The 26,576-nt window shown below is 40.7% G+C and overlaps 2 protein-coding genes across 3 annotated transcripts in view; one reads left to right on the top strand and one right to left on the bottom strand.

Annotated features, from left to right (window-relative positions):
* The window catches only part of ARHGAP9 (Rho GTPase activating protein 9), a 181,847-nt gene extending 174,620 nt beyond the window's left edge, over positions 1-7,227 (top strand). For both annotated transcript variants that reach the window (XM_089681293.1, XM_089681287.1), the window contains one exon: positions 6,649-7,227. In XM_089681293.1, coding sequence (XP_089537419.1) covers positions 6,649-6,838 — 190 coding nt within the window. In that variant the 3' untranslated portion in view covers positions 6,839-7,227. The remainder of the gene's footprint in view (positions 1-6,648) is intronic.
* Positions 7,228-14,498: 7,271 nt separating this feature from the next.
* LOC149473404 (uncharacterized) overlaps positions 14,499-26,576 on the bottom strand; it is a 133,124-nt gene continuing 121,046 nt past the window's right edge. Inside the window, exons 6-7 of the mRNA XM_089681285.1 lie at positions 26,258-26,402; positions 14,499-22,571 (exon numbers count right to left, since the gene is read on the bottom strand). Coding sequence (XP_089537411.1) covers positions 22,282-22,571; positions 26,258-26,402 — 435 coding nt within the window. The 3' untranslated portion in view covers positions 14,499-22,281. The remainder of the gene's footprint in view (positions 22,572-26,257; positions 26,403-26,576) is intronic.

Raw genomic sequence — 26,576 nt, 5'->3', positions numbered from 1 at the left:
AAGGGAAGCACAGGATCTTTAAAAATCAAGGTTCTGGTGTCTATATGACTATTGTGCAATTGCAGATAAGCCATGAACTTTCTAGTGTCTGCTTCTCATTGTCAGCCAGTTTGCTGGTGGTGCTTCCTTCCTTATTGTAAATGGTCACAGTATCTAAGTTGCTTCAGTCTCCAGGGCCACTCTTTCAACAGGGCAGAGTCTCTAATTCCTCCGAGCAAAGAGCCCAAGACAGCAGGAATACACCAGTACAACTCCCAAGGGGAGAGGAGAACAGTCTGTAAGAATGCTCCCACATACATTATTTAATAACTCCCCCAATGCACACCAATCAGGAACTGCCTCATTCATAATTCAAGTTTTGAACCCTTTTCACACAGACAACTCTGGCTTGCTCAACAATATAGGGCAGAGGTAATGAAAAACCTGCGCTCGAAAACATTTGCAAAACACAGAAAAAGTTCAAACAATTTTGAGTAACCACAACCTTGCTACTTCATGCAGACACAAAACTAAACTATGGGCACTACTACTCAAGGCAGGGTCCCTATATACTGTATTTACCCTGAATATAAGCTGAATATTACTTCCCATATTTGAATAAATGCTACTACAGTGACTATTGATTAGGCAGATATTTCCTTAACATTAGTGGAAATACCACCTTTGACAATTGCTAAACATCGTATTTCCGGAAAAAAAACAGCCATAATATACCTAAAAAGATTTAAAAAAATATACAAATGTAGTAGGGCAAAAAAATTTACTGCATGTATATTTCCCCATGTTTTAGCCTTTTAAAGTGTAATTATTATTATTATAATACAAAACTTATATAGCGCTAACAGTTTACCCAACTCTTTACAATATAAAGGGAGACAGTACAGCTACAAAACAATCAAAACAAGAGGATTTAGTGGGCCCTACTCATAGGAGCTTACTATCTAATAGGGTGGGGCTACACTACCTCTACACAGAAGTCGCCTCTGACAGCTGATCCTGGGAAAGGTCCGGAGCAGCTTCAGGACAGGTAAGTATATGAATCTTTTCTTTACAGAGTTACATAGAAAAGACATAGAATGGGGGTAGGTGTAGGTTTAGCCTTAGTTAGATTGTGAGTGGAATTCCACTTTAAAGACCTTACAAGTGCAGAAGAATACAGAAGAATGTTGATATGCCAGAAATGGACTCCACTCCTAAGTCCTTCTGTGGGCTGAAAACACACAATTTGGTAGACTGAGTGGTATTGGTTCTCCCAGTCTTCTTTTCCTAAACTACTTAACCACTCTTACTCTCAGACCACTGCAACAAAAAGCTATTCATTCTGTAGTCCAAGATAAGATGTAGGAGGGCTGTTTAAGATGGCACTGGGTAAAGAGGACACAGGGCAACTTTGACTTTCTGACCAACAAATGTTTTGCACTGATATCAGATACAGCAAAATGTTTCCAATTGTATATTTAAAATGTCAAAAAGGAACAAGTAAGAGAAATGGCTAAGTAAAGGCAAAACTGTTTTTTCATTTTGGATAATGTAAGGGAGAGTCATAACCTCTGTATTTTTTTTTTACCATCTGTGTCTTATTTGGGAGATTTCCTTTCACTTCTTGTCTCATTGCCAAAACAGGAAGTGAGTGGAAATCCCTCTAAAGCAAGGGTGTCCTTGGTTGTCACCAGGGTCACCAGTACTGATGCTCCCATTTGAAGATTTCCCATTTGGGAACAACCCAACATTTTGGATTTTCATTCACTTTCAATGAAAATGGTAAACATGATATATAGTGAATCACTCTGAAAGGGGAACAGACCTGACAGGTGTTCCAATCCCTTTCTACTTTGTCCTATACTGAAAAAAAGTTTTGCCTTTAGTTATAATTTAAGGTTTACCTACAATTTGCACTTCCCCATTTTCTCTAAAATTAAACAAAAATTACAAGAGTTCCATTTTGTTCCACATCGATGAGGCAGCTAATTTGCTAACAACTATGTCCTCTTTCATATGGGGCGGACTCCACTTGTGATCCGCTTGCTTAGCGGGGCATCTGTTCACTGATCTCCTATTTATCAGGAGGATGACAGGTCTACATAAGTGAAGCAGACACAGCTCGCTCTCCTCTATGAGCAGTTACAGTTTGTGTTCAAAATAATTGCAGTCAGACATCACTAACCTGATCAATCACTGGTTTTGGTAGAAATGATATTTCTACATGGCAAATAATTTACTTGCAGGTGTAGTAGAGTAATAGAAATCCAACAGAACCAACAGTCATGACATGCATGCTGCTGATTCACTAATTGAATCACTAATTGAAAGAGACATGTTCAAAATAATAGCAGTGTGGAGTTCTATTAGTGAGGTCATTCATTCTTTGAAAAACAGGTGGCAATTATTGCCCTTATTTAAGGAAGGAAGGCAGCAAATCTTGTACATGCTGGTTACAGTGCATTTCTCTTTGAAATTGAGGAAAATGGGTCGTTCCAGGCATTGTTCAGAAGAACAGCGTACCTTGATTATAAAGTTGATTGGAGAGGGGAAAACATAAAGAAGCGCAGAAAATGATAGGCTGCTCAGCTAAAATGATCGCAAATGCTTTAAAATGGCAACCAAAACCTAAAAGACGTGGAAGAAAGCGAAAAACTACCATTCGAATGGATAGAAGAATAGCCAAAATGGCAAGGACTCAGCCAACGATCAGCTCCAGGAAGACCAAAGAAGGTTTAAAGTTACCTGTGAGTACTGTTACAATTAGAAGACGCCTATGTGAAGCCAAGCTATCTGCAAGAAGCCCCCGCAAAGTCCCACTGTTGAAAAAAAGACATGTGCTGAAGAGGTTACAATTTGCCAAAGAGCACATTGACTGGCCTAAAGAGAAATTGCGCAACATTTTGTGGACTGATGAAAGTAAGATTGTTCTTTTTGGGTCTAGTGGCCGGACACAGTTTGTCAGACGACCCCCAAACACTGAATTTAAGCCACAGTACACTATGAAGACAGTGAAGCATGGTTGCGCAAGCATCATGATATGGGGATGTTTCTCATACTACGGTGTTGGGCCTATTTATCGCACACCAGGGATCATGGATCAGTTTGAATACATCAGAATACTTGAAGAGGTTATGCTGAAGAGGAAATGCCCTTGAAATGGGTGTTCCAACAAGACAATGACCCCAAACATACCAGTAAACGTTCAACATCTTGGTTCCAGACCAACAAGATTGACGTTATGGAGTGGCCAGCCCGATCCCAGGATCTAAATCCAATAGAAAACTTGTGGGGTGACATCAAAAATGCAGTTTCTGAGGCAAAACCAAGAAATAGAGAAGAACTGTGGAATGTAGTTCAATCATCCTGGGCTGGAATACCTGTTCACAGGTGCCAGAAGTTGGTTGACTCCATGCAACACAGATGTACAGCAGTTCTCAGAAACAGTGCTTATACAACTAAATATTAATTAAGTGATTCAAAGGAAAGCAAAATCTTCAAACATTTTCCAGTTTATATAGTGAATGTTTGAGTTTGTAAAGAAGAATGCAAACACTGCTATTTTTTTGAACAGTCAAATATTCACTTTTCTTCAATTTTTTTAGAAGAACACAAATTTGATATAGTTTTCTTCATGTTTTGATTTGGAATAGAATGTGTAGTGTTCCCAATGCATTTGTGTGTATGGAAATAAAAGCTATTAGAAGGATTTTGAGCTTTATTCACTTTTCTCAACACACTGCTATTATTTTGAACACAACTGTAGATGTAAATGGACCAGCTGTCTGTGTACACCTGACTGCCCTTCAATTTGATCCAGCCAGACGGAAAGGAACAGATCTCCCGTTCATTTGTTTTTGCCAGATCGGATTGGAGGTAGATGGGTGTAAACGGACACAAGTCCAATTTCGCCCGCCATTCCATAAAGCAGAATAGAGGATCAGATTGTGCCCCCCTTAAAAACAGACGGACCCGATTAGAACATTTGTGTGAAAAGGGGACGATCTGTGATTGATCAGAGTGCAACATTAAAGTTACTGGTACTGTCACACAGATCCTGTGTGTTCTGTAGTTTGGTGCAACAAAATTGGAGTAGGGGGTAACTATAAGTCATTAAAGAAAATCTTTCATGAGAGGAACATGGCTGCTGCCAGCGGTGACCTCTCCTTCTTAAAGTGCTTTTGGTCTGGTTATCATGCTGATCTATTCAAATCAAGTCAACTGACTAGCACTCGAGACTTTTGACTTTTCTCTTTGCTTTAAACCAAAGGTATTTAAACCTGTCCTGTATCATGCCAAGCAGGTCATGTTTTATGAATTGCCTTAAAAATGCAGAGGGAAATAAGTCATTCTTTTAATGTAACTCTGTTGCACAATATTCTCCAGAGGTTCATGTCTCCTGGCATTGGTTCTCTGGCCTCTGACAGCCAGCTACATATTGGCAGTCCTCAGTGTGACATTTCATGTTCGGTAAGAAACGTAAAAGGCATCCTATCTGTATTAGTAGGAATCTTTACCTTACAGTGTGCCTGTAATTTACAACTCATTTTCTGCCTGTGAGAGGTAATTGCATGAAAAATATTGGCAGATGACATAACAAGCTGAGTTAGTGAATCTTACATTCCTGGTACTCTGATTAATTTTTTGCATTGAGTCATCTGTAGTCCACTTCCTCCCTGAACCAGTATTAATCTCATTTCTCTTGGGTTCAGAACAGCTGCTGCACAGAAACCCCTTTGCTGTCCAGGTTAGCCGGTATGATTCAGGATTAGAGTGTCTCACGAGTTCACAGGGGAAATGACTAAACCTTTTGCAAGATTATCAACCTCCTAAATGCAAACCAGTTAGTCCACTGATATTATTTCATGTTTAGAGTTCTTCTCTATTGAATATTATTAAATATTTCTGATACAATTTAGTATCTAGCCCACAATTCAAAACTGGTCCTTTATCTATCTATCTATCTATCTATCTATCTATCTATCTATCTATCTATTTTATTGGCACTGTGGTAGAAGAAACCTAGTTTCTGGTCCAGATATTCCACCGTTATGCCACTTTATTTTCACATAACTGGTCTTTCTGCAATGCATGTAAACTTCACAGAATGAGTGTTCCCATTGGAATATTTCACTGACTTCCTGTTGCTGGTCAACAGTAACATTTTGTATCTGCTATTATTTTCTGCCCTAGAGAATATGGGCAGTAGGACAAAAAGTGTGACTATCCCCAGTGGGGACACAGACAGCAATAACTGAAGCTGAAATAACTACTTCCTACATTATCCAAAACAAAAAAAAGGGTATGGCTAAAGAAACACTTTGAATACAGGGGTAATTTAAAATAAAGTTAAAAAATGTTATGAGCAGGAGAAACATAGTATTGGAGATACTATCTATGTTCTCTGGAATTACCTCCCACATGACGTTGCACACCCTCTAGCTCTCAAAAACTTCAAGTGCCCTCTTAAATCTCACCTCAAAAATGCATACAGCCTCAGCTAAACTATTCTCTTCAGTTTCTTATATGTCACTGTCACCTATTTAAAACTTAGCAACTTCCTTACCAATTGTATGTACTTCGTTTTGCTCTAGATTGGGGGGGTCTTAATCTTTTAAATTTGAGAATTCATATAAGTAAATTGTTACAGTACTGAGACCCAAGAAGACTATTCTCACCAAATGTTAGGAAAAGCCAAACAGGACAAATAACAATGGCTGTATGACACATAGGTGCTCTTCATAGTTTCTGTAAGCTTTAGCCAAATTAAATAAATTATTTGGTACATTTTTTTTTAAAATGTTACCATATGCCAAAATATCTCCTCCTTAAACCTTGTCTGTGAAATTCCTTGAATGTGCTGCCAGTCATTGGTTTAATTGTTTCACATGTTTTGAGAGGGTTTTTGGTGTTGAGAGTGTGAATAATTATTTTTTCATCACATATAAATGAACATTAACCACATTGTTTATAGGCTATGCCTCAGATTGTGGTTTTATACTACCCGAAAACTTATATCTTCAGGATGGCAGGAGAACATTAGGAACTAATTTGTCACCTTTTATGGGCTCCAGGTGGGCATCTTGGGGAGGCAGGTATCTCCTATTGAATTCCAAAATTCCTTGAGATTTGGGCAGCCATATTGATACAAAAGTTCTTAAATAGCAGTTTCTGAGTCACTGGGCATGCCCACAGTGTGGGAGTAGGTCAAGGATAGAGTGCCGCTTTTAAGGGTGAAAGTGGGAGCAGTGTTAGGGAGAGGTACCTGAAGACAAGGAAAAATGTCAATTCCTCATAGAGGGTAGCTCATCTTCCAGCTCCTTGGAATTGTCTTCTATCATCAGCTTAATTAACAGCAAGGACTTTAGGGATCCCAGGGGACCCAGTAATCTTATACCTTCCAAAGGGAAGTGGTCCCCAGGCATTCTGTAATCTTTAATCCCATGGTATATTACTACTAGAAAAGTGCCTTGTTATCTTTCCACTTGAAGAAGCATCTAACCCAAAACATATATGGTACCATTTCTACCTTATTTCTGTAATCACTCATTATAGTTTAATAAATAATAGTGTCAAGATGTAAACATCTGCTAAATCAGATTTAATATGCTACAGATATGGATAGTTTGGAATATTTCTGGCCATAAATTGTTACTGTTTTCTTCCCAGTGTAAAGGATGAATGTGAGAAGAACCGCATGACTACTCAGAATATCGGCATAGTCTTTGGACCAACGCTGATGAGGCCAGAGAAAGAACAGTTTGCAAACATTGCTGCCAACATGGTTTACCAGAATCAAGTGGTGGAACATTTTCTTTCTTACTATGAAGAACTCTTTCCAACTGATCCGGAAGAATAGTAAAATCTTTTGCATTAAGAAACTGAGATTTCTAAGATTTGCACTGTCCAACTTTTGATAGGATTACCGTACAATGATCTTTATGATGGTCTGAAGAGAACTTGCCTCTGGCTTCCCTGGTCTTGGCTTAATTGCCAAGCTATGCTGAAGATTGAAGCAAATGTCCAAGGTAGAAGCAGTTCATGTGCCTAAATGTGCCATGTGTTTAGTGATATTCATTGATATTTAATAACAAGATGAATATTGCTGCTGAGTTCTTAAGCAGTCCAGACACAACTACGCTGCAAGAGACTGCTCCACTATGAACTCTTGTTGCCATTTGTTCACATAGGTGATTCATGTGTGTTTGTATACTATTTTAAATACATTTTGAGAGTATATTCATTATAGCTTATTTGTTCCATATGTACATTATTCTTTAAAGATTGCATTTTGTTATTGTTGGTGTTTGAAAAATGGCAATTTAGTTTTAGTTTAGTTAGTTTTTGATGCAGGGGTTTCAACAATAGCCTTTTAATCACACACATTTTCAGTGATAATATTGTAATCATAAGTGCTACATGCTTAGCAATCCTGAAAAATGAATTTCTCAAAACTGAGAAAGTATAGGTCACTTACTAATTTAACCTACTAACCTCATCATAATTCAGAAATCTAAACCTAATCATTGCCTATTTCCTTGATACAACCCTTAAGCTCAACCTAGCCCATAAATGTAACTCTTAATATTCTGTCCCTTTGCCCTTTTAGGGCAATGTTACATGTTCTGTTTAAAGAACAAACACCTACCCACTGATACTTAACTCTCTTGCTCTCTCCGGTTGCTCCATTTCTTTGTCTAGAGGCCGAGATGAGGAGAATGAACAGGAGGGACAGCTGGCCCAGAGGCTCTGTTTCCAAGAAGGTAGGACACAGCAAGGACAGCTGCAGTGTCCCCTCCTTGGTGCCAGAGCTGCAGCATGGTAGGGGCACCCTGCATTGGAACTCTGAGCGTTCTAGCTCTGGGACCTATTTCATTAGCTATCACAAGGAAACTGTCAGGCAGGTATATAGGTAAGACTGCAAATGTTCAGATGTGCTGAATAGGCAGGTAGCTCAATAAAGTATAGCACAAACCTTGAGCAGACTTGTAGGCATAGCAGGCTTGCTGGTACTTATAGTGGACTTCTGCAGATGTCAGTTGAGTAGCAATGAGACTGGTTCATAGCAGGAGCAGGTCATAGCAGGCTGAGTTAAAGCGGAGTTCCACTCACTCTGTAAAAAAATAAGTCAGCAGCTACAAAAACTGTAGCTGCTGACTTTTAAAAAACAGCCACTTACCTGTCCCACGATCCCACGGTGCCCCCGCCGGAGCCCGTTTCATCGGCCATCCAGTATTCCAGGCGCTGGCATCTTCAGTGTGGGCATCCGGCTGTGACAGCTTGCGGCTTCACAGCTGGGTGCCCACTACGCATGAGCGAGTAGCGCTGTGCTTCCTGAATGGCCCCGTTGTCTTCTGGGACCTGTCACGTATTCCCACAAGACTACTGGGAGGGAGGGTAGGAGGACAACTTCCACTTCCAATTGCCTAGGGGCGATCTCAGGGAAAGTGGGCGTGGGTACCTGTCAATTTTGGGTACCCGCTCCCCAAAGGTGCCAATCCTTAATTGAGAGCGGGGGACCAATCTTTAAAGTGGAACTTCCCCTTTTGGGTGGAACTCCGCTTTAAGGAGGAGGGTCAGGTCAAATATCAAAGTCCAAATGGTACACAATCAACAGCGAAGAGGAAACAGGGTCAGAGCAAGCTGGGTCATGCATGGCAATACACAGAGCAGATACAAGCTGGGTCAAGGAAGAGCACATATGGTAGCACCACTATCACAAGCACTGGTGGTGTGTACAACAGATGATTTGAAACCTGGTCAGCAAGGAGCTGACCAATCACCATCATTTCCAGGTAAGGGCTGTCTCAGGTGAGTTTTTCTCAGTCTTTAATGGACAGCCCAAATCCTGGAACTGACAGAAACATTACAGATCAATATATCCCTTTCCCCACAGCAGCAGCAGACCTGCCATTAATATGGGCATCTGCTGGAGACCCATTACATGACCAGAACTATGTGACTGGACTGATAGCAGGTCTGAATTAAGCGGGGGGAGGGGGGGATATCTGATGCATTCAGTTCTCAGTCTTCCCTAGCCCTCTGAAAGCCTACAGCCAGCTGCAGATCTCCTAACCTCCCACAGTGACCAGCAGTGCCCCAGCCCCCACAATGCTCCTCCCTGTTCCACAGTGATCACCAACTTCTCACAGCGCTTTCCAGCCTCTCACAGTGTCTCCAGACCCCCATATTTCCCCCAACCTCCAAGAACATCCCATAGTGCCACCCAATCTCCCACAGTGACCCCCCTCCCCCCACCCCATGGAAACCCCATCCCTCACAGTTTCCCCCAGCACCCCACTGAGCCTTCATTCTCCACAGGGCCACTAAGTCTGCTGCAGTGTACACTAACCCCTGCAGAACCCCCATCCTCACATAGTGGCACTCAGTCCCATTCAGAGCCTTAAAATTCCCCAGCCCAATCCAGAGCCCCTAGTGCGCTTCAAAGCCCCTTATATTTAATTCCAGGTGACTCCAATGGTTTATCCTTCCAATGGCCATATACCAAAGCATCCATCCATCTACAGCTCTTGGACAAGGGGGTGGGACAGCTGAGTGAATTCTGTTTTGACTTAATTAAACCTAGTTTATTGTAAAATTATTAAAATATTTTCTTGTCATGAAAAAGAGACTGACTTGTGCGGAGTAAACAAGGTGTGTTACAAAGTTTGGCACCTTCAGCCTGGGCACTGAATAACTCTGTCGTGCCACTGATATATCCTGAGATCAAAATAGTGTTTGCGGGAATGCTGCTAGGCTGAGTGCAAACAGATCAGAGGTTGTTTTTTCAAGAAAACCCATCATTTTAAAGAAACTCCAAAGAGACTTTAACTTAAATCAAGCCAAAAACCTAACCCTAACATAGACCTAACACTAAGCTATCAGGCAAAATGTATAGCTATCATGATGATAAAAATACCACAATGAACATGTGATGAAAGATTTGGTTCACATATTCAACAAGCCAAGTTATTAGCATTAGAACCCTACACCAAAAGTTGTGTACCTAAATCTATTGATCCCAATAATCAGATGTTTGCTTTCATTTTCTAACCTGCACTAACGCTTTCTAACACCAGAAAAATAGCAGGTAGAACATCAGAGGTTGATACTGTTAAAACAACAAGGTGCTTTTTTAACCAATCTGCTCCATTAAGTGGATCTTTTGGAGCAGATTCAAGCAGCTCACACATTGTGCTATAAATTCATACCAGCCAACATTTTGTTGTGCAGGTAATGCAGAGAAGCAAACATTTGATATATAATTATGGTCAGCACAGGCTCCTCTGGATTTATAGAACAAATGAGGGTACAATATATATTAGAGCACTGGTGTCACACTTGTGCCTTGGGCAGTTAAAAGTAGGTAAGTAAATATCTAAATGAAATGGCTAAAGTTCTTATAAATGAAATGTAGAAAGTTTGTAATCTACATTTTTTTTATTGATATCATGAATTTTTGACGTAAAGTTCAAGTTCATGATATCATGATATCTGGTCAAGTTTACAGATTTTCTTTTTTAATTCCATCAGGAACATGCACTACAATCCATTTCCTTTCCAAATGCATTTGATACATCTTCCACTATTTCATTCATTTTTAGAAGCCTGAAACACCTTTTTTTTTACAATATCTCCTACAATACAATACAGGGCTTCATGTACTGAAATCCTGAAAAAGGAAAATGTTATCTGGTCAAGTTAAATTTCATTATTTAATTTCACTTAATGAGGTTTGGGAGGTTAATAGAAGTTTAACTGGTATTGACAACACTTCACCTTCCTTCAGTTTTGATACAAAATGCCAAGTATGATTATACATACCTAACTTGTGCAATGAACTTTGGTATCCAAGAAGGGTGTCTTCTGAGCATTAGAATAAAATGTTCCCCTTCATGGGACTTACCAGAGATCTTCTTTTGGAACATGCAAGGAGAAGAATTTGAGTTACATGACATTTACAGAATGGGCATCCCAAGTGAAGGTGAGTATAATGAGTTATGTTTTGTTACCATAGGGCCTTTTGTCTCTGTATTCTAAAATGTTACTGATAACCACATCAGTAGCAACCCTGTTTGTTGAAGGCTTTAGTCTCATGAATGTTACAGAAGTATTGATTATTAGCTTTTTGACTCATAGACTTTTTTTTATTATTGACCGCTACTTTAAACCACACAATGAATAGTTGGGGATAGCAACTTCTATAATGGTAAAGGAGGCATGTCTACAGAAATATCACCTGTATGGTTTCTTAACACAATCAGTGGCATGAAAACAGACTAAGCGATGATGGGCAAAGGCAAAGTTACTAGGATCGTGGCCATATTTACATTACTTATCATATTATAGTAAAGGAATGGTAATCATGTTCAATGTATCTACTAGAAGAAACAATATTTGTTGTGTTATTTGAGCCATTTTTTAAAGTGGAACTTGGAACTGGCAGGTACCCCCCCCCCCTCCACTTTCACTTTTCTTGCATAGGCAAGAATAGCGGAGGTCGTGTGCCCTCCTCCCCCCCTCGTGCCCGCATCCATGTCCCAGGAGTCTGCAGGATTCTGAAAGTACAACACGTCTTGTGCATGCGCAGTGCAGCAGGAGTTCACAGCCTGCTTCCCACAATCAAGATGGTGGTACTCAAAGGGACCAAAAGACCAGTGAAAAACTGGCCAGGGTGAAGACAGAGCTGGATCCCTGACCTGGAAGGTGTCTGTTTATTAAATGTCAACAGCTACAGTATTTGTAAAAAAAAAAAAATGATTGTGCTTCCTCTTTAATATAGTAGGTGGGGCTGGATTTCTGCATAGCCAACACATATCAAGGCCTAGGGTGGAGGTCTTGCAATAGCAACACACCTCAAAACACACCATATTACTGTCAGTAGGACTTTCAGACTACTGCCCTGCCAGCCAGAGCCATATTATTTCTTTATTGTTACCATCAATGCATTTTTGCGGATGGAATAGGCTGCTGTGTACTTATTGTTTCCCAACTCTGACTTTTTACACTCGAGCTCAACAGTAATCAGAGTAGGGGGTGTCAGTTTGCCAACCTTTCTAGTTATTGGCCCTACGTATTCTGACACAGAGTGGGTTAATTCTCTTTCAGGTTCTCTATTCCAAGCCCCATTGTGGCTTATCTGGCTAAGACAATTGATCTAGTTAGTATAATAAGGCTAACCAGTCAAATGGGTTAGGTGGGAGGCTGTATAATACAGTAGGCCTAGGGGGTTAGGAAGCCCTGCCCTGATAGAAGGTGCTATTAATGATATAGAGATATTATGGTCCTTGGTTCACATATGCTATAAAATACAAGGAGTTTACCTATATACCTGAATATAGCGATCCTTATAAAAACTGAAACATGAAATAAACAATATAATAAGCCTTCTATCATTAGTGCAGTCTAAGTATAAACATTGTGCAACATTTTAAAAACTTGAGTCTGGGTTCCATCATTTGGTAGCCATGGAGTGATTATTCATTTACTTGAATGACTATGTATGAGACTCTTTTGGATCAGATAAACCATGCAGGTGGTTTAATTGAACCTGGATCCTAGTAATCAGAGTACATAACTAATTATGGCCAAACTTGCGGGCTGGTTGCGTGTGCGGGAATCGCACCTATTCCCTTACCTGCAACCATGTGTAGTCGAATCACGCTGCTCTTGAGAGATGTGCATGGCTGCCATTCATTCTGAATGACACCCCCAAGCATCTCAGCCTGTGGAGCGTTTGTGGGAATTACAGGGAAACTGCATGGTCAAAAAGACCGTGCAGTTTCCCTGCGGCCACATTTTTAAAATGGTGCATGCACCTTTTTCCTGTGGTAAATGCAGCACAACAGCCCATTCAAAAGAAAGGGCTGCCACGCCAAAGCAAACACTTGCAAAGACAAAAGTTTTAGAAATACCTGAAATCACTTTTATCACTATTTTAAAATGGAACTTTAGTCAGAAAATTAAGTCCTGCTAGATCACTTCAGGCTTTCCCCTTTTGCAGGTATAGCTATGTACAATATTAAAAATAAGTGCCTATACTGTTTAAAGTTCAGTAATACACTGTCTCACCCTGCTCTGCACAAGCTCAGTTGTTCTCTGATTTGCAGCACTTTGCCGAATTTGTATTTTGAATTTGTAGAGGCCAATCTGCTGACAGCCTGAAGATTTATTGCTGCTCAGGGGCTCAGCAGGAAGAAAAAGGAACGATGCTGGAGTCAATTTACAGCACTAATTTTACACACTAATGTTGGAAGCATAATTAACTTCTTGCCAACCGCAGGTAGCCGAATGATGGCTACGCTGCAGCCGGCTAGTTCTGGGAGGGAGTCATATGACGTCCTCCCAGAACACGCTCTCCTGTGCGCCCCCGGGGGGCGCGCACCCGGCGATCTCCATTATTGCTGTGTCCTACGGACACAGCTGATCACGTGATGTGGTAAAAGGCCAATCACAGCGGCCTTTTACCACGTGATCAGCCATGTCCAATGACACGCTGATCACCGGGAAATGCAATTGCAACTGTCAGAGCGCGAGGAAAGTACTGCCGAGAACCGGCAGTTGTTAGAGCAGGGATCGGCACCAATCATCAGAGCACTGATGATCAGTGCCCTGATGATCGGTGCCCAGCAGTGCCACCCACCAGTTCCGCCCACCTGTGCCCAGCAGTGCAGCCCAGCAGTGCCACCCAGCAGTGCACCCACCTGTGCCGAGCAGTGCCACCTACCTGTGCCCAGCAGTGCCACCCACCTGTGCGCACCCACCTGTGCCCACCAGTGCCACCCACCAGTGCCCATCAATGCATTGCTGCCAGTCAGTGCCCAGAGGTTGTGCCAGTCAGTGCCCATCAATTGCACCAGTCAATGCCTAGCAGTGCCACCAGTCAGTGGCCAGCAGTGATGCCAGTCAGTGCCACCTATCAGTGCTGTCTATTAGTACTCATCATCAGTGCCGCCTATCAGTGCCACCTCTCCGTTCCACCTCATTAGTGCTGCCTATCAGTGCCCTTCAGTGCTGCCTATCAGTGCCCATCAGTGCTGCCTCATCAACGCACATCAGTGAAGTAGAAAAATTACCTGTTTGAAAAATTTTATAATAGAAACAAAGAAAAAAATTTATTTTTTCACATTTTTTGCAATTTTTTGTTTATAGCGCAAAAAGTAAAGCACCCATTTAAATACCACCAAAAGAAAGCTCTATTTGTGAGAACAAAATGATAAAAATTTCATACGGGTACAATCTTGCATGAACGCGCAATTGTCAGTCAAAGTGCGACAGCGCTGAAAGCTGAAAATTGGCCTGGTAAAGAAGGGGGTATAAGTGCTTGGTAGGCAAGTGGTTAATAATATATATCGTATGTTCCTTGCTAAAGAGCATTATTTTTCATTAAATTGTTATAGGTAAAGTCCCGATTTAAATATGTTTTTCTACACTGACATAATTCAGTGTTTTAAAGCTGCATTTACATCCTCATTATAAGATTCCAAGTGAATATTGCAGTTAAAAAAACAGACAAAATATGCATACATATTTCAGATTTATTGCGGGGTATATACTTTCTAAACAAATGCACACATTTCATATATACATTTTAGTCATTTTAAGTTTTAAATAAAAGCAGTAATGTTTTAGTCCACTTTATCAGAGTCAACAAATCAGTGCAAATAGTGGTTTTATGAAAAGATTGGTAATCCATACTATAAAATCCAAACAGTTTTTGGTGCAATCAGTCAGGTCAGTGTAAGAACAATTGCTGGTTACCAGAGATTTCTAAACCTTGTATGTGACTTTTACCTTATTGAATAAATCCACACATTTCAAGAATACAAGTATAGGACAAAACACGGGGTGCACTAGTACTATATGCTATGGGGTTGATTTACTAAAAATAAACTCTGCACTTTGCAAGTGCAGTTGCATTCTGCAAAGTACAAAAAACAGGAAGAGCTGGTGACTCCAAAATCCTTATGAAAGCTTTTATTGGTGATACAGGAGTGACATAAAAGCATGCTGGCACATTTAGGCAAGTAGCCTTGATCACAATTATAATTTAGGTGTGTTTCCTGGCTGAGCGCTGCTTCTTTGCTGCTTTATGCACTCTGCAAAGGCATTTACTCCAGAGTTTAGTAAATGAGCAGAAGGTCTGCTCACTTCCATCATCCAATCATGTGCAAGCAAAAATGGTATTTTTTAAAAGTGTTTTCCTATGTGTCCATGTACACATCTTCGTTTACAGTCGTTTACAGGAATTTGAGTTTACAGTAATTTTTTTGAAAGCAGAAAACTTGGGTTCAGCAGTCGATTTTATCAGCGTTTCAAACGCAAAACACTTGTAAACGCAGCAAATCGCGTTTATAAACGTTTGTGTCTGAATTTTTTTTTTAACTCTTCCAGTTCCTGATGCTGTCCAGAGCCTTTTTTCATCATGAAAGATGCATGCAAAGCGTTTTCAAGCTACTCAGATGGACAAAACACTGAAAACATGATGTTCCTACCAAGCTTGGTACACATGGTAATGACCAATTCACACCTCAGACTTCTCCCACCCTTGGAAACAAAAGATATATTAATGATCATTCACACCTCAAATTCCTCATGAAGTCCCCCTGCCAGGTGGCCTTAATGACTCACTCTACCAGACATCTTTCCCACCCTTGGAAACAAAAGAAATGTGAATGAGCAACTCACACCTAAGCTAATCTCAACACATACTGTTCTCTCTGCTTCTACTCTCTGTATTTCCCTGAAACAGTCTGAACTAGTAAATAATTTACTACTTTTCAGTGCATTCTGGGCATTTGGGAGGTTCTCCTGTGCTTATCTTTAAAAAATGCTTCAAAACGCAAACGCACATAAATGCGCATAAATGTGGTATGCAAACGTGGCTAAACAGATGTTTTTTAACCTTTGTTTTCCAGCAGTCAGTTTCCATCATTCAGACGTGTCCCGTGTACATGGGGCCTATGTCTGATGATGTATTCTCAGCCAAAGATATTTGAAACCCCTGGGACAACTTTTGACTGTTTGAGTTAATTTTTAATAGTTAAAACATTTTGTAAAAAGATTTTATGTTACCCAAATTAAAACCCCTAACCTATTTATTGTTTGGAACACGTTTAATAGGCACTGGTATAAAATATAAAAACTTCAAGTAGTATACTGTAGTTCTATAAATATTGTAATACATACAAGTGGGCTCTCTAATAACTTGAAATGCCCATAATGCGCCTGGTAGCCGTAGACCATTCCATGTTTTGTAGGCTGCCTAGGTTTGAAGTAACATTAGAAACTTTTTTAATTCATGATAAAAAGGCCCTTTTTTTTCTTTTTTATACGTTATCGCATTATCGCAGTAATAATGCAATTTGGTAATATTTAAGTCGTTTGTACGGAATTCCCACATCTCAGCACATTCTTGGCATAGGGGTTGAGTTTTTGGCACAGATGTTTGTATGGATATTTTCAGCATCTACAAGGTAAGTATTAGGAGGGGTAACATTACTGTTAGGACTCGTTTATACTTGCTTGAAAATCTGACATTGGACATGCTTTTTAAAAGTACTTTGAATGCCAACAAAGCACCTGTCACTAAATAAAATGTTTAGCTTACAGTCCTGTTCACATGTTGTATTTGCTTTGCATCACCTCAAAAATTATACCCCGTGTCGCTTTCTTGGTGCTTGAAAGAGTCTCCAAATCCACCCTAAAAGTCTATGGCAAAGCTCGCTAACAGCACCTGCGGCTTTTGAGAGACTTTTATTCAGAGTTATCTTTGCTTTGTTTGAAGATAACCAACAAGTGAACCAGAAAGACGTAATCATCAGTCACTTCCAGTTCATGTGTATATATTCTGGAAGTGTTTGGTGCAGACATCACATCTGGTGTGCAACGTGGAGCAGCAGGAAGGTGAGCAGAGTCCAGGCCAGAGCAGAGCAACTAGCAAATGGCACACGTGGTGTTCAACATGGGAACGCCATAGTGGAAGGTGAGTGGGGACCGGAGAGAGAGGACTGAGTGGCAGAGGATCAGCAGAGCTTAGGGACCAGAGCAGGAGAAACTAGTAATGTCACACGTGGTGCACAGCATGGGAGCAATATATCGGGAGGTGGGCAGAGACAGGAGAAACAGCAGGATCAGCAAAGCAGAAGATCAGCAGAGCTGGGGGTTACTACTGAGTGGGAGATTAGCAAAGCTGGAGGTACTACTGAGTGAGGGATCAGCAGAGCAGGGGGGTACTATTGAGCAAGGGATCTGCTGAACAAGGGTACTTATAAGCTGGGGATTTGCTGAACATGGACACCAATGGGCTGGGGATCTGCTAAACAGGGTTGCTAATCAGCTGGGAATCTGCTGATGGGGGTACTACTGAGTCAGGGTTCTACTAGGCCCCTTTAAAACAAAAAATAAACACACACAGATCAATTGCCAAGCTTCAGTAAAGCTTCAAAAAAGCATCACTGAAGCATTATCACAGTATCACCGAAGTATCACAGAAGCATCAAAAGCATGTTGAAGCGATAGGTGCTTTAATGTGTGCTAAAGTCAAAGCAAGTGTAAAGGAGCACTTAAAGCTTTGTTTAGGGACTGAGTGTTTAATATCAGGGTAGGGTTAGAGGTGAATTAAGGGATAGGATTTAAGATATATGTTTTACATTAAGATGTAGGATTGAAGTTAAGGGTAAATCATTAGGTTTGGGGGAAATTAACATACATGTTAGAATCACATTTAGACCTCAATCACATGATATTTTACATCCAGCTGCAACACAAATCTAGTAAACTCATGCAATTGAATGCACAGGTGCTTGTAGGCAGTTAAGTCCTCATGCACACTTGATGTTTTTACAGCTGCTTTTGACATTTTTTTCTACAGTCAATAAACTCCCCAGCATGTTATCTTATGTGTCCATGCACACATAGACTGTAATCAAAGTTTTTTTGGCTGGAAAAAAACCCCAGGGCTAGTGGGTTTCTAGAGGAGGTTTTTAGCTGTACAAAGGCTCTAACGCTGAAAAACGCAGTAAAACACCACAAACTGGTGTTTTTGGACTTTCTTTGACCTCCAAAACTTTTTGGGGTAAAAAACGCAAACGTGGGAAAATGCCGCTAAACGCTAATGCAAAACAGCTAAAACAAGCTGAAAAACAAGTTTTTAACGTGACTTTACACAGCTAACATTACCAGTGTTATAAAAACACCCATTGTGCATGGAGCCTAAAGTCTCTCCGTCTGTATAAAGCAATGACAGGCTGAAAGTGGCTGCAGCTGTCTGCTGGTGTTCATGCGTAATTACATATGGAACAATTATCTGTCCCTAAATGCAGGTATGCAATTCATGAACATGCTGGCGAACAGTTGGGGCTGCTGTCAGCCTGTCTTCTCTTTATATAGACTGAACGTCCATATCTGCCTGCACACACTTGTGAATTCAGCTTCAGGATTCTGACGAACTCTTGCCAATGCTTTGTCCGTGCTCACCTATGGGCATTGTCTGCTGTTCTCTGGGTTTTATTTCCTTCCCTTCCATCACTTCCTGGCATGCCTCCTTGTTTGCTTGTCTATATAAGACGTGCTCAGTCTAGGCCACTTTGCCTGAGCAACTTCTTAGTTGTCTGAGCTCCTGTGTGTTGCTAACGCCTGTATCTTGCATTTGACTACTTGTATACCAACCCAGGCTTCGTTCTCCGCTGCTTGTTTTCCGCCTGTCCTGACCTCGGCTAGTCTATCAGATTCCGTTTGTCTCCTCCCATTGTACTCTGCTCACGCGAGCGGTCTCCACATCCTCAGCTGGGCATACCCGGGGAGTTGCTATCTGGTCCCAGCTTGGTGCAAGTCCATTCCCACCATCAGGGGCTCTGGTGAAGAAGCAGGCTGGGGCTTAGACTCCGCGCCCTGGGGATCCCCAAGTTGACTATCTACAAGGGCTCACTACCACAGGTGCTGACACCTTAGAGCTGTGGTGGTCACCAGATATACAAAAAGTTTGTGCTCAAATCAAGGCATGCATTGATGAAACACGGAGGTGCTTGAAGATTATGACCTAATGTAATATACATCTTCAATAAACCTCATACTATAACTAGCCAAAGGAGACAAACAAGGACTGGCCACTGACTCCTAAATGGATCTCTAGTCAAACTTTTTTCATCTCCACTGCTTAGCATCTCCACTGCTTAGCTTGGTGACCGTTGACATATGGTAATGGGAAAAATCAAAAATTTTACTGTTGTTTCTGAAACAGGACCAGAATATCTGGGAAGGGATCTCCCCCAACTTTGGAGAGATTTTCTTCTGCTTCCCGTTGTGTCTCTGGTACAGAAAGTTAAGGGAAATCTCTCTTCTGCTCCTATGAGACACAGCAAAAAATGTGAATGGCGTTTCAACCATTCTATACCAAAATTAAAAAGATATCTACAATTATAAAAATGTACAGTTTTGGATTTCTGTTTTGATACAGATTTTGTCAGACACTTTCTTAAAATATAACTAAAGGCAAAACTTTTTTTTTACCTTTGGACAAAGTGTAGATGGATTAGAACACCTGTCATGGTTTTTTTATTGATGTATGTGGCCCCATTAGGGAGATTCACCTCTTCTATTTGTCCTGTTTACCATTAGAACTGAAAATAAAAGTAAAAGAAAATGCCAAATTTTGGGTTGTCCCCAGAAAAATAACAGAAGAAATCTTCCAATGGGGACACTGGTTCTGCTGACCTGGGGGTCCCCAAGAGATTTCTTTAATCTCACTTCCTGTTTTGGCTACAGGACAGAAAGTAAAGGTATATCTCCCCAATAGGACACAGATGACAAAAAAAATCCACAAGAGTTTTAACCCTCTTTTACTCTATCCAAAATGAAAAAAAAAAAAAGTTTTGCCTATACTTCTACTTTAAGTTTGCAGCACCGTAATGAAAGTCTTGTGATAATGAGTTTTGATGCAACAAAATAACCACCATCCTTATCTATAGTATATGTGGTCAGAGATGTCATTCCTAAGGAAAAGAGTTAGTCATAGAATCTATATTAGTTATAGGTGAGCAACTGATAAACTTCCTGGGAGATGTGGACTTCTCACCAGTGATCATAGTAACAGTCTCTTCTTCAGGCTCTGATCTGAGACAGCTCGCATTATGTGATCTACAAGTGCTTTTTATCATTGACAACTGTAAACCATAATCAACATATGTCACAAGACTGAAAATCACAATTTCTAAAGCAAGCAAAATACTTTCTTGTATTGAAAAAGGTATAGACTCCAGAGCGAGAGAGACCTTATTTTGCTGCGTACAAATCATTAGTAAGATCTGATCTGGAATACACAGTTCAGTTTTTGGCACCAGTTGACAAAAAAGGATATCGGAGAACTGGAGAAAGTGCAGAGAAGGGCAACCAAACTGGTAAGAGGTATGGAGGAGCTCAGCTATGAGGGAAGGTAAGCTGAAATTAATGTATTGTCTCTTGAAAAGAGGAGATTGGGGGGGGGGGGGGGATATAATCATCATGTATACATAAATAGGTGGTCCATATAGTGAATGCTACAGAAAACAAGGGGCACTCTTTATGTCTGGAGGAAAAGAGAATTAACCTTTAAATACAGAAATACTTCTTCACAACAAGAGCTGTGAAAATATGGAAAAGAGTCCATACAGAACTAATTCTGGCTGGCTCTGCAGATTGTTTTAAATAGAGCTGGATGCATTCCTAAATGCACAAAATATAATTGGATACTAACATTTATAGGTAAAAACACTAGACTGTTGATCTTGGGATTACCCAATTGCTTCTTGGGGGGATCAAAAGGTATTTTTTCCCTCCACTCAAGCAAATTGTTTCAAGCTTTGGGTTTTTTTTTGCCCTTGTTTGGATCAACTGTGAGTATAGGATTGTGTATATGGAGGCTTTCTATTGTTTTTTTCTGCTGGTTGAGCTAGATGGACTAGTGTATTTTTTTCAACCTAACTATGTACCTATTTGCCTATTTATTATAAAGATCCCTGATTCTTCTGTATGTACAGATGTTTATCTACACATTACACATACATTACTGTACATATTATTCATAAATAGCTTGGTAAGCTTTTGCCATTTGCAAATTTTTGCAATGCAAAAATGGTCATTTTTTTAAATACTGGATTGATATAAGTATTTTAATAATGTTAGGTGGTATTAGTAGAATCCATATATAAATTTCCTAACGTATAATTTTACAAAATGTTATACTTTTATTTATGTAGTTCTAGTTGTCTATGGATCAGTGACATGTTATAATGTGTCAATAACATTTGTATAGAACTATACCCATTTTTGGGTTTGATGGTTTGATCCTCTGCTGGGTCTTTACAGGTGCTGGAGTGGGCAATGCCACCTCTCCTCCCATGCTCCATCTGCACCTTAACTTTTTGCCTGGGTGTCCCTAAACTCTCCATGATGATGGGAGACATTGCCATTTGGGTCTTAATGGGCTGTAAAGATGTGGTAGACAGTGGGGGTATTTGCTAAAAAGGGATAGGAAAATGTGGTGCAGCTCTACATACAAACCAATTAGTTTCCAGGTTTTATTATCAACGCTTGATTGAACAAGCTAATGTTAGAAACCGATTGGCTACCACGCACAGCTGCACCAGATTCTGAGTGCACCAGTCTTAGTAAATCTCCCCCAATGTCTTTTCTGGGTACAGTTCTGTGACTCCCTGAACTGGCTGCTGCATTAGACAAATTTTTTGGAAGTTCATCATGACAAATTCTTTGTCATACATCTGACAATGCTGTATTGAAAGCCTGGATTTGAAGGGAATCTTTCATGAATCATTTGTAATAGACTTCAGATGAAAGCTGCAATTCTCCTACTCTTGGGCGACTTGCTAGTTCTAAGGCAGCCAAATGAAGCCTAATCAGGACCCCGTGCCTGTACTGGTATTCAGTCGAGCAGGCACTAATAAACAGCTTCTACCTGAGGCTTAACCGACAGGTATTTTGCTTTGCAGCACTGTCAATTTGAAGATATGCGCACAAAACTATGAATTACATTTTTATATGGGTAACCATAACAATCATTAAGGCACTAAAACATTAGCCAGTTATTGGCCAAGAAAGGCAATGTAACCCGTGTTGGTGCGCTGCAGTGCTATTCATTCTAAATGGCAACCCAACACACCTTTCCGATGGACTAACCTTCAAAAGAAAATACACTTTAGTAATTGTCCTTTTTTCTTCTCTGTCTGGTATTAGTGAAGGAGTATCAACTTTCCATTATATTCTCCTTAGTAAATACACTTAATATCCTTTGTTTGTACTTTAGCTACATCAGGACTGTACCATGTCCCTCACTTCTTCAGAAGAATGGGGCACTTGGTAGTTTCCATGGTGGCTGGTCTGCTCCCATGTCATCATACCATTTTCATTGGTTGTGTCTTTATGACAATAGGAATATCGATGGTTCATGTGCTGAGAGAAGGAGCCAGAATGCGAGAATCTCTTGCCACATTTGTCACAGCAATAAGGCTTCTCTCCGGAGTGCAGGCGGACATGTTCAATGAGGTGATGCTTGTGCTTGAAAGCCTTGCTACAAACTTCACACTGATGTGGCCTGTTACCTAAACACACAACATATGTTCAAGATGAGAAATCAAAATGACGTCAGCTGTAATCTACATTCTCACGAAAGTAAACATTCAAGAGAAATCATAAAATCAGAAATGGTTGTTTATACGTCATGTCTTTTATATAATATCTCATAATATTCATTATTATGCTGATAGTTATATCCCTGACCCATTAGAATCTGTAGCATTTATATTCTTGAGGGTAAATTATCTGAAGACAGGAGGCTGATGATATAAATGCAGGAACTATGCAATGTATGGTAATGCAAGAAATATAGGTAAAGTACACTATGTGTAATACCTCTATTTGTGCACATCCTGCTTCTTAACAGAATTATTTCTCAACTTATAAGGGTCGCTAGCATAGCAGGGCAATTTTACAGGCAGTGGTAGATTGCATGTAGCCTGGCCCTTGTACTGTTTTCAATTCAGGGCCCTTTACCCCAGCAGAGCTGTTTATATGGCTTAAAACACCCTAAAAGCAGCAGGAAGGAGGCCTGACCAATTTTATGAAACACTGCACATACTAAAATTACATTTCTAATAGAAAGCATGGCAAACATATTTACCAAGATAATAAAAGTGTTTAGAATTTTTTTAAACTATAAAATCGAAAGAACAAAACAAATGAAAAAAAAATTGTTACATATGTAAAGTAAAAATAAAAAAAAATAAACTGGCAAAATAACAGTTAATCAGAGAGAGGAAAGAAGACTTTAAATAACATGTAATTATTAAAATCAAATATTTATTTATTTCAGGTACTTATATAGCACCGTCAATTTAGCAGCACTTTACACATATATATTGAACATTCACATCAGTCCCTAACCCTCAAGGGGCGTACAATCTAAGGTCCCTAACTTACATTCATACATACACATACTAGGGCCAATTTAGACAGGATCCAATTAACCTACCAGCAGGTTGTTGGAGTGTGAGAGGAAACTGGAGCACCTGGAGGAAACCCACGCAAGCACAGGGAGAACATGCAAACTCCATGCAGGAGGCACTATGGTCAGGAATCGAACCCATGACCCATTTACTGCAAGGCAGACGTGCTAACCACTAGGACTAGGCCACCCAAATATAAACTTTAACATTGTTATGTTATTTTTTTAATTTGCAGCTTTGATTAAAATAATGCCCAGTGATCCTGTCATGAAGGTTCTTATTTAGGCACTTCTGTTACAGGTGCAAACACCCTGTCCCTTGAAGATATTGATGCACATCAGACTGAAATACACCCTGTTGCAGGGTGCTGAAACAACTGGTGGGAGGTGTTGCAGCATACAGCTACAAAATATGTTGCCAGCACCCTTTAATATCCGTCCCTGTCTCACATACGTGTTCCTACATCATCACCCTGTCACATGAGCTTCTGATGGAGACTACAGACAGCTTTTTCAACACACAAGCATAATTTACTATTGTCATCATCGATATACCTGCCCTGAGATATGGCATGCACTAGCTGTGCAGAAAGGCAATAAAGCCGTGTACCTTTTTTAAGTTGTGGCACCCTTTAGAAGTATGCAAAAACATAAGGTATTCCAGTCTAAATTGTGAAAAATGTGAATGTCACTTATCAATGGGAAACCTGAGCCTGGGACAATGCACACAGCCACCTTGATTAAATTAACTCACATCAGAAGCCCCCCGTTACAGCAGAGATCCCCTCCCATCACATCAGAAGTCCCCTTCACATTAGAGTTCCCCCTTGATGCCAGAGGTCTCCCTAAACATGAGAGGCCCACCATCACTTCAGGGGTCCTCCCATCACATCAGAGGTCCATCCATTACATCAGAGGTCTCCCATCACATCAGAGGTCCCCTTCACATCAGAGTCCCCCCTTGATATCAGAGGCCTCCCTAGACATCAGAGGCCCTCCATCACATCGGGGGTCCTCCCATCACATCAGAGGTCCACCCATTACATCAGAGGCCCTCCCATCACATCAGAAGTCCCCTTTACATCAGAGTCCCCCTTGGTTGTCAGAGGCCTCCCTAGACATATATCATATAGGAGGTCCTCACATCACATCAGAGGTCCTCCCATCACATCAGAAGCCCTCCATCACAGAGTCCTCACCCCCCCAATACATGTTTGGTGTGGCAGATGGGGAGATTTCCCTTGTATATTGTCCTGGTGACATCACTGTCTCTGGGCTGAAAGTGGGAGACTCCTTTACATGACACAAATGTCAATAAAGTTGACTCTGAAATTCCCGCACTCTACTTAAATGTGTTTTATTACTGCTATTTCCTTGTTTGAGAGTTTTCACCTAACTTCCTAAAGAAGTACTAACTCTTCCACACTCTAACCAAGGAAAAACGAAAGTTTTGTCTGGAGTATCATTTCGTTCATAAAGATTATTGAACATTTGTTCCTGTTTTTATTATATTTGCAGTATATTTGTTATTATGTTGGTGTTTTTATTACATGGCACATGTTCAAATGTTATTACTCTAGGGAATGTAAGGGTAAATCTTGCAATGGGGGTACCTCTTCTGATGACAACTGACTGAGAAGGGATTTCCCCTCACTTTGTAGAGAAGAAATTTGCTTTCACTACTTGTTGGATCTCCAGAACAGGAAGTAAAGGGGAATCTTCCCCAATAAGAAGAAGAAACAAAAAGAAAAAAATAACTATTCCCTACTCTATCCAAAATGAAAAAAAAAAGTTTTCACTATACACATTTTAATAGACAAATTTACATCTAGAATAAAGTGGTTATTACTGTATATAGTAAACACCCAGGGCCAGTGCTTCCACTAGGCAATCTAAGTGGCCGCCTAGGGCGCACCGCCACCTAGGGGCACCTACGCACAGCACAGGCCTGCACTCTCTCTGTGGGACGCCTCCACGTCATGAATGATCCTCCAGCTGAGGGGAGGGGTGGCAGAGGGGAGAAATAAAGGACAGAGGAAGATGCCAGGTGTCTGGGGCCAGTGTAGCAGCTGAGCTGTCCCTCCTTCCAGTGTTCCTCTCAGACTCAGTTCCTTACTTACTGCAAGCCGGCTGGCGGCTGCTTATTGTGGAGTTCCAGCTCTTCTCTACCCATTCATCAGTGGGAGGTGGAGCTGTGCCTGCAGAGGAAAGTAATGTCTGACTCTGATGTCTCGTGTCTGTGTGAGTGTGACCCGGCCAGCCGGACATCCATCACATGTGCAATGTATTAGTGAAGGATGAAATCATCATGATCCCACAGCCTGCTCTTCTAGTGCCTGCTGATCTGTGTCAGTGTAGGTAGTGGTGTGTTGTGTCAGATCTGTCACTGTGTGGGATCGCTCAGTTTAGCTGCCTGCTGTTACAGAGTTTTATTCCCCCCCTCCCATTGCCTGGGGAATTCCAGCCTAGGATCTCTCAGAGTGTGGAACTGTCACCCTGCCACTGCCAGCCAGATACAGTCTGTCCATAACACTGATTTTGTCTTTAATATTGGTGCTGGTGGCATCTTATGGCACTTATTTTTGCAAATTAAAAGAAATTTTGCAGTTTCATGGTTTGTTTATTTAATATTTTCGACTATTTTAAAGTTTTTTTTAGGGGGGGGCTCAAGTAGCTGCTCTTGCCTAGGATGTGGAATAGCCTAGCTCTGGCCCTGTAAATGCCACTTGCGATTTGTATGAAATGTGTATGCATATTACACAGTTACAGACCATCCAGGCTTACCTGTGTGTTCATACTTGTGTCGCAAGAGAGAGCTGCTTTTCTGAAAGGTTTTACTACACTGATCACAGGCATACAACCCATTTTCTAGCTTCTTTGAAATTTTTCGGGAACCGCCGTTGTGCTTTTCTTCACCACTGTTGATATTCTTAAAAAACATAAACATTAGGTTAACACATGCCAAGCCCCTGAGAATGCTGAGAATGCAAATCTGTCACAAAACACCCAAGCAGACATTTTGAGAGATAGCGTCTAAAGATGTCACACACCTATGACATACTAATGCCAGCTTATTTAATGTATATCTAAAGCGGAAACAAAA

Source organism: Staurois parvus, unplaced genomic scaffold (genome assembly GCF_062004578.1).
Source record: "Staurois parvus isolate SC_StPar_1 unplaced genomic scaffold, SC_StPar_1.0 ptg000017l, whole genome shotgun sequence".
NCBI classification, from domain to species: Eukaryota; Metazoa; Chordata; class Amphibia; order Anura; family Ranidae; genus Staurois; species Staurois parvus.
Note: the sequence above shows the minus strand (reverse complement) of the source record. Positions and strands in the feature narration are given on the sequence as shown.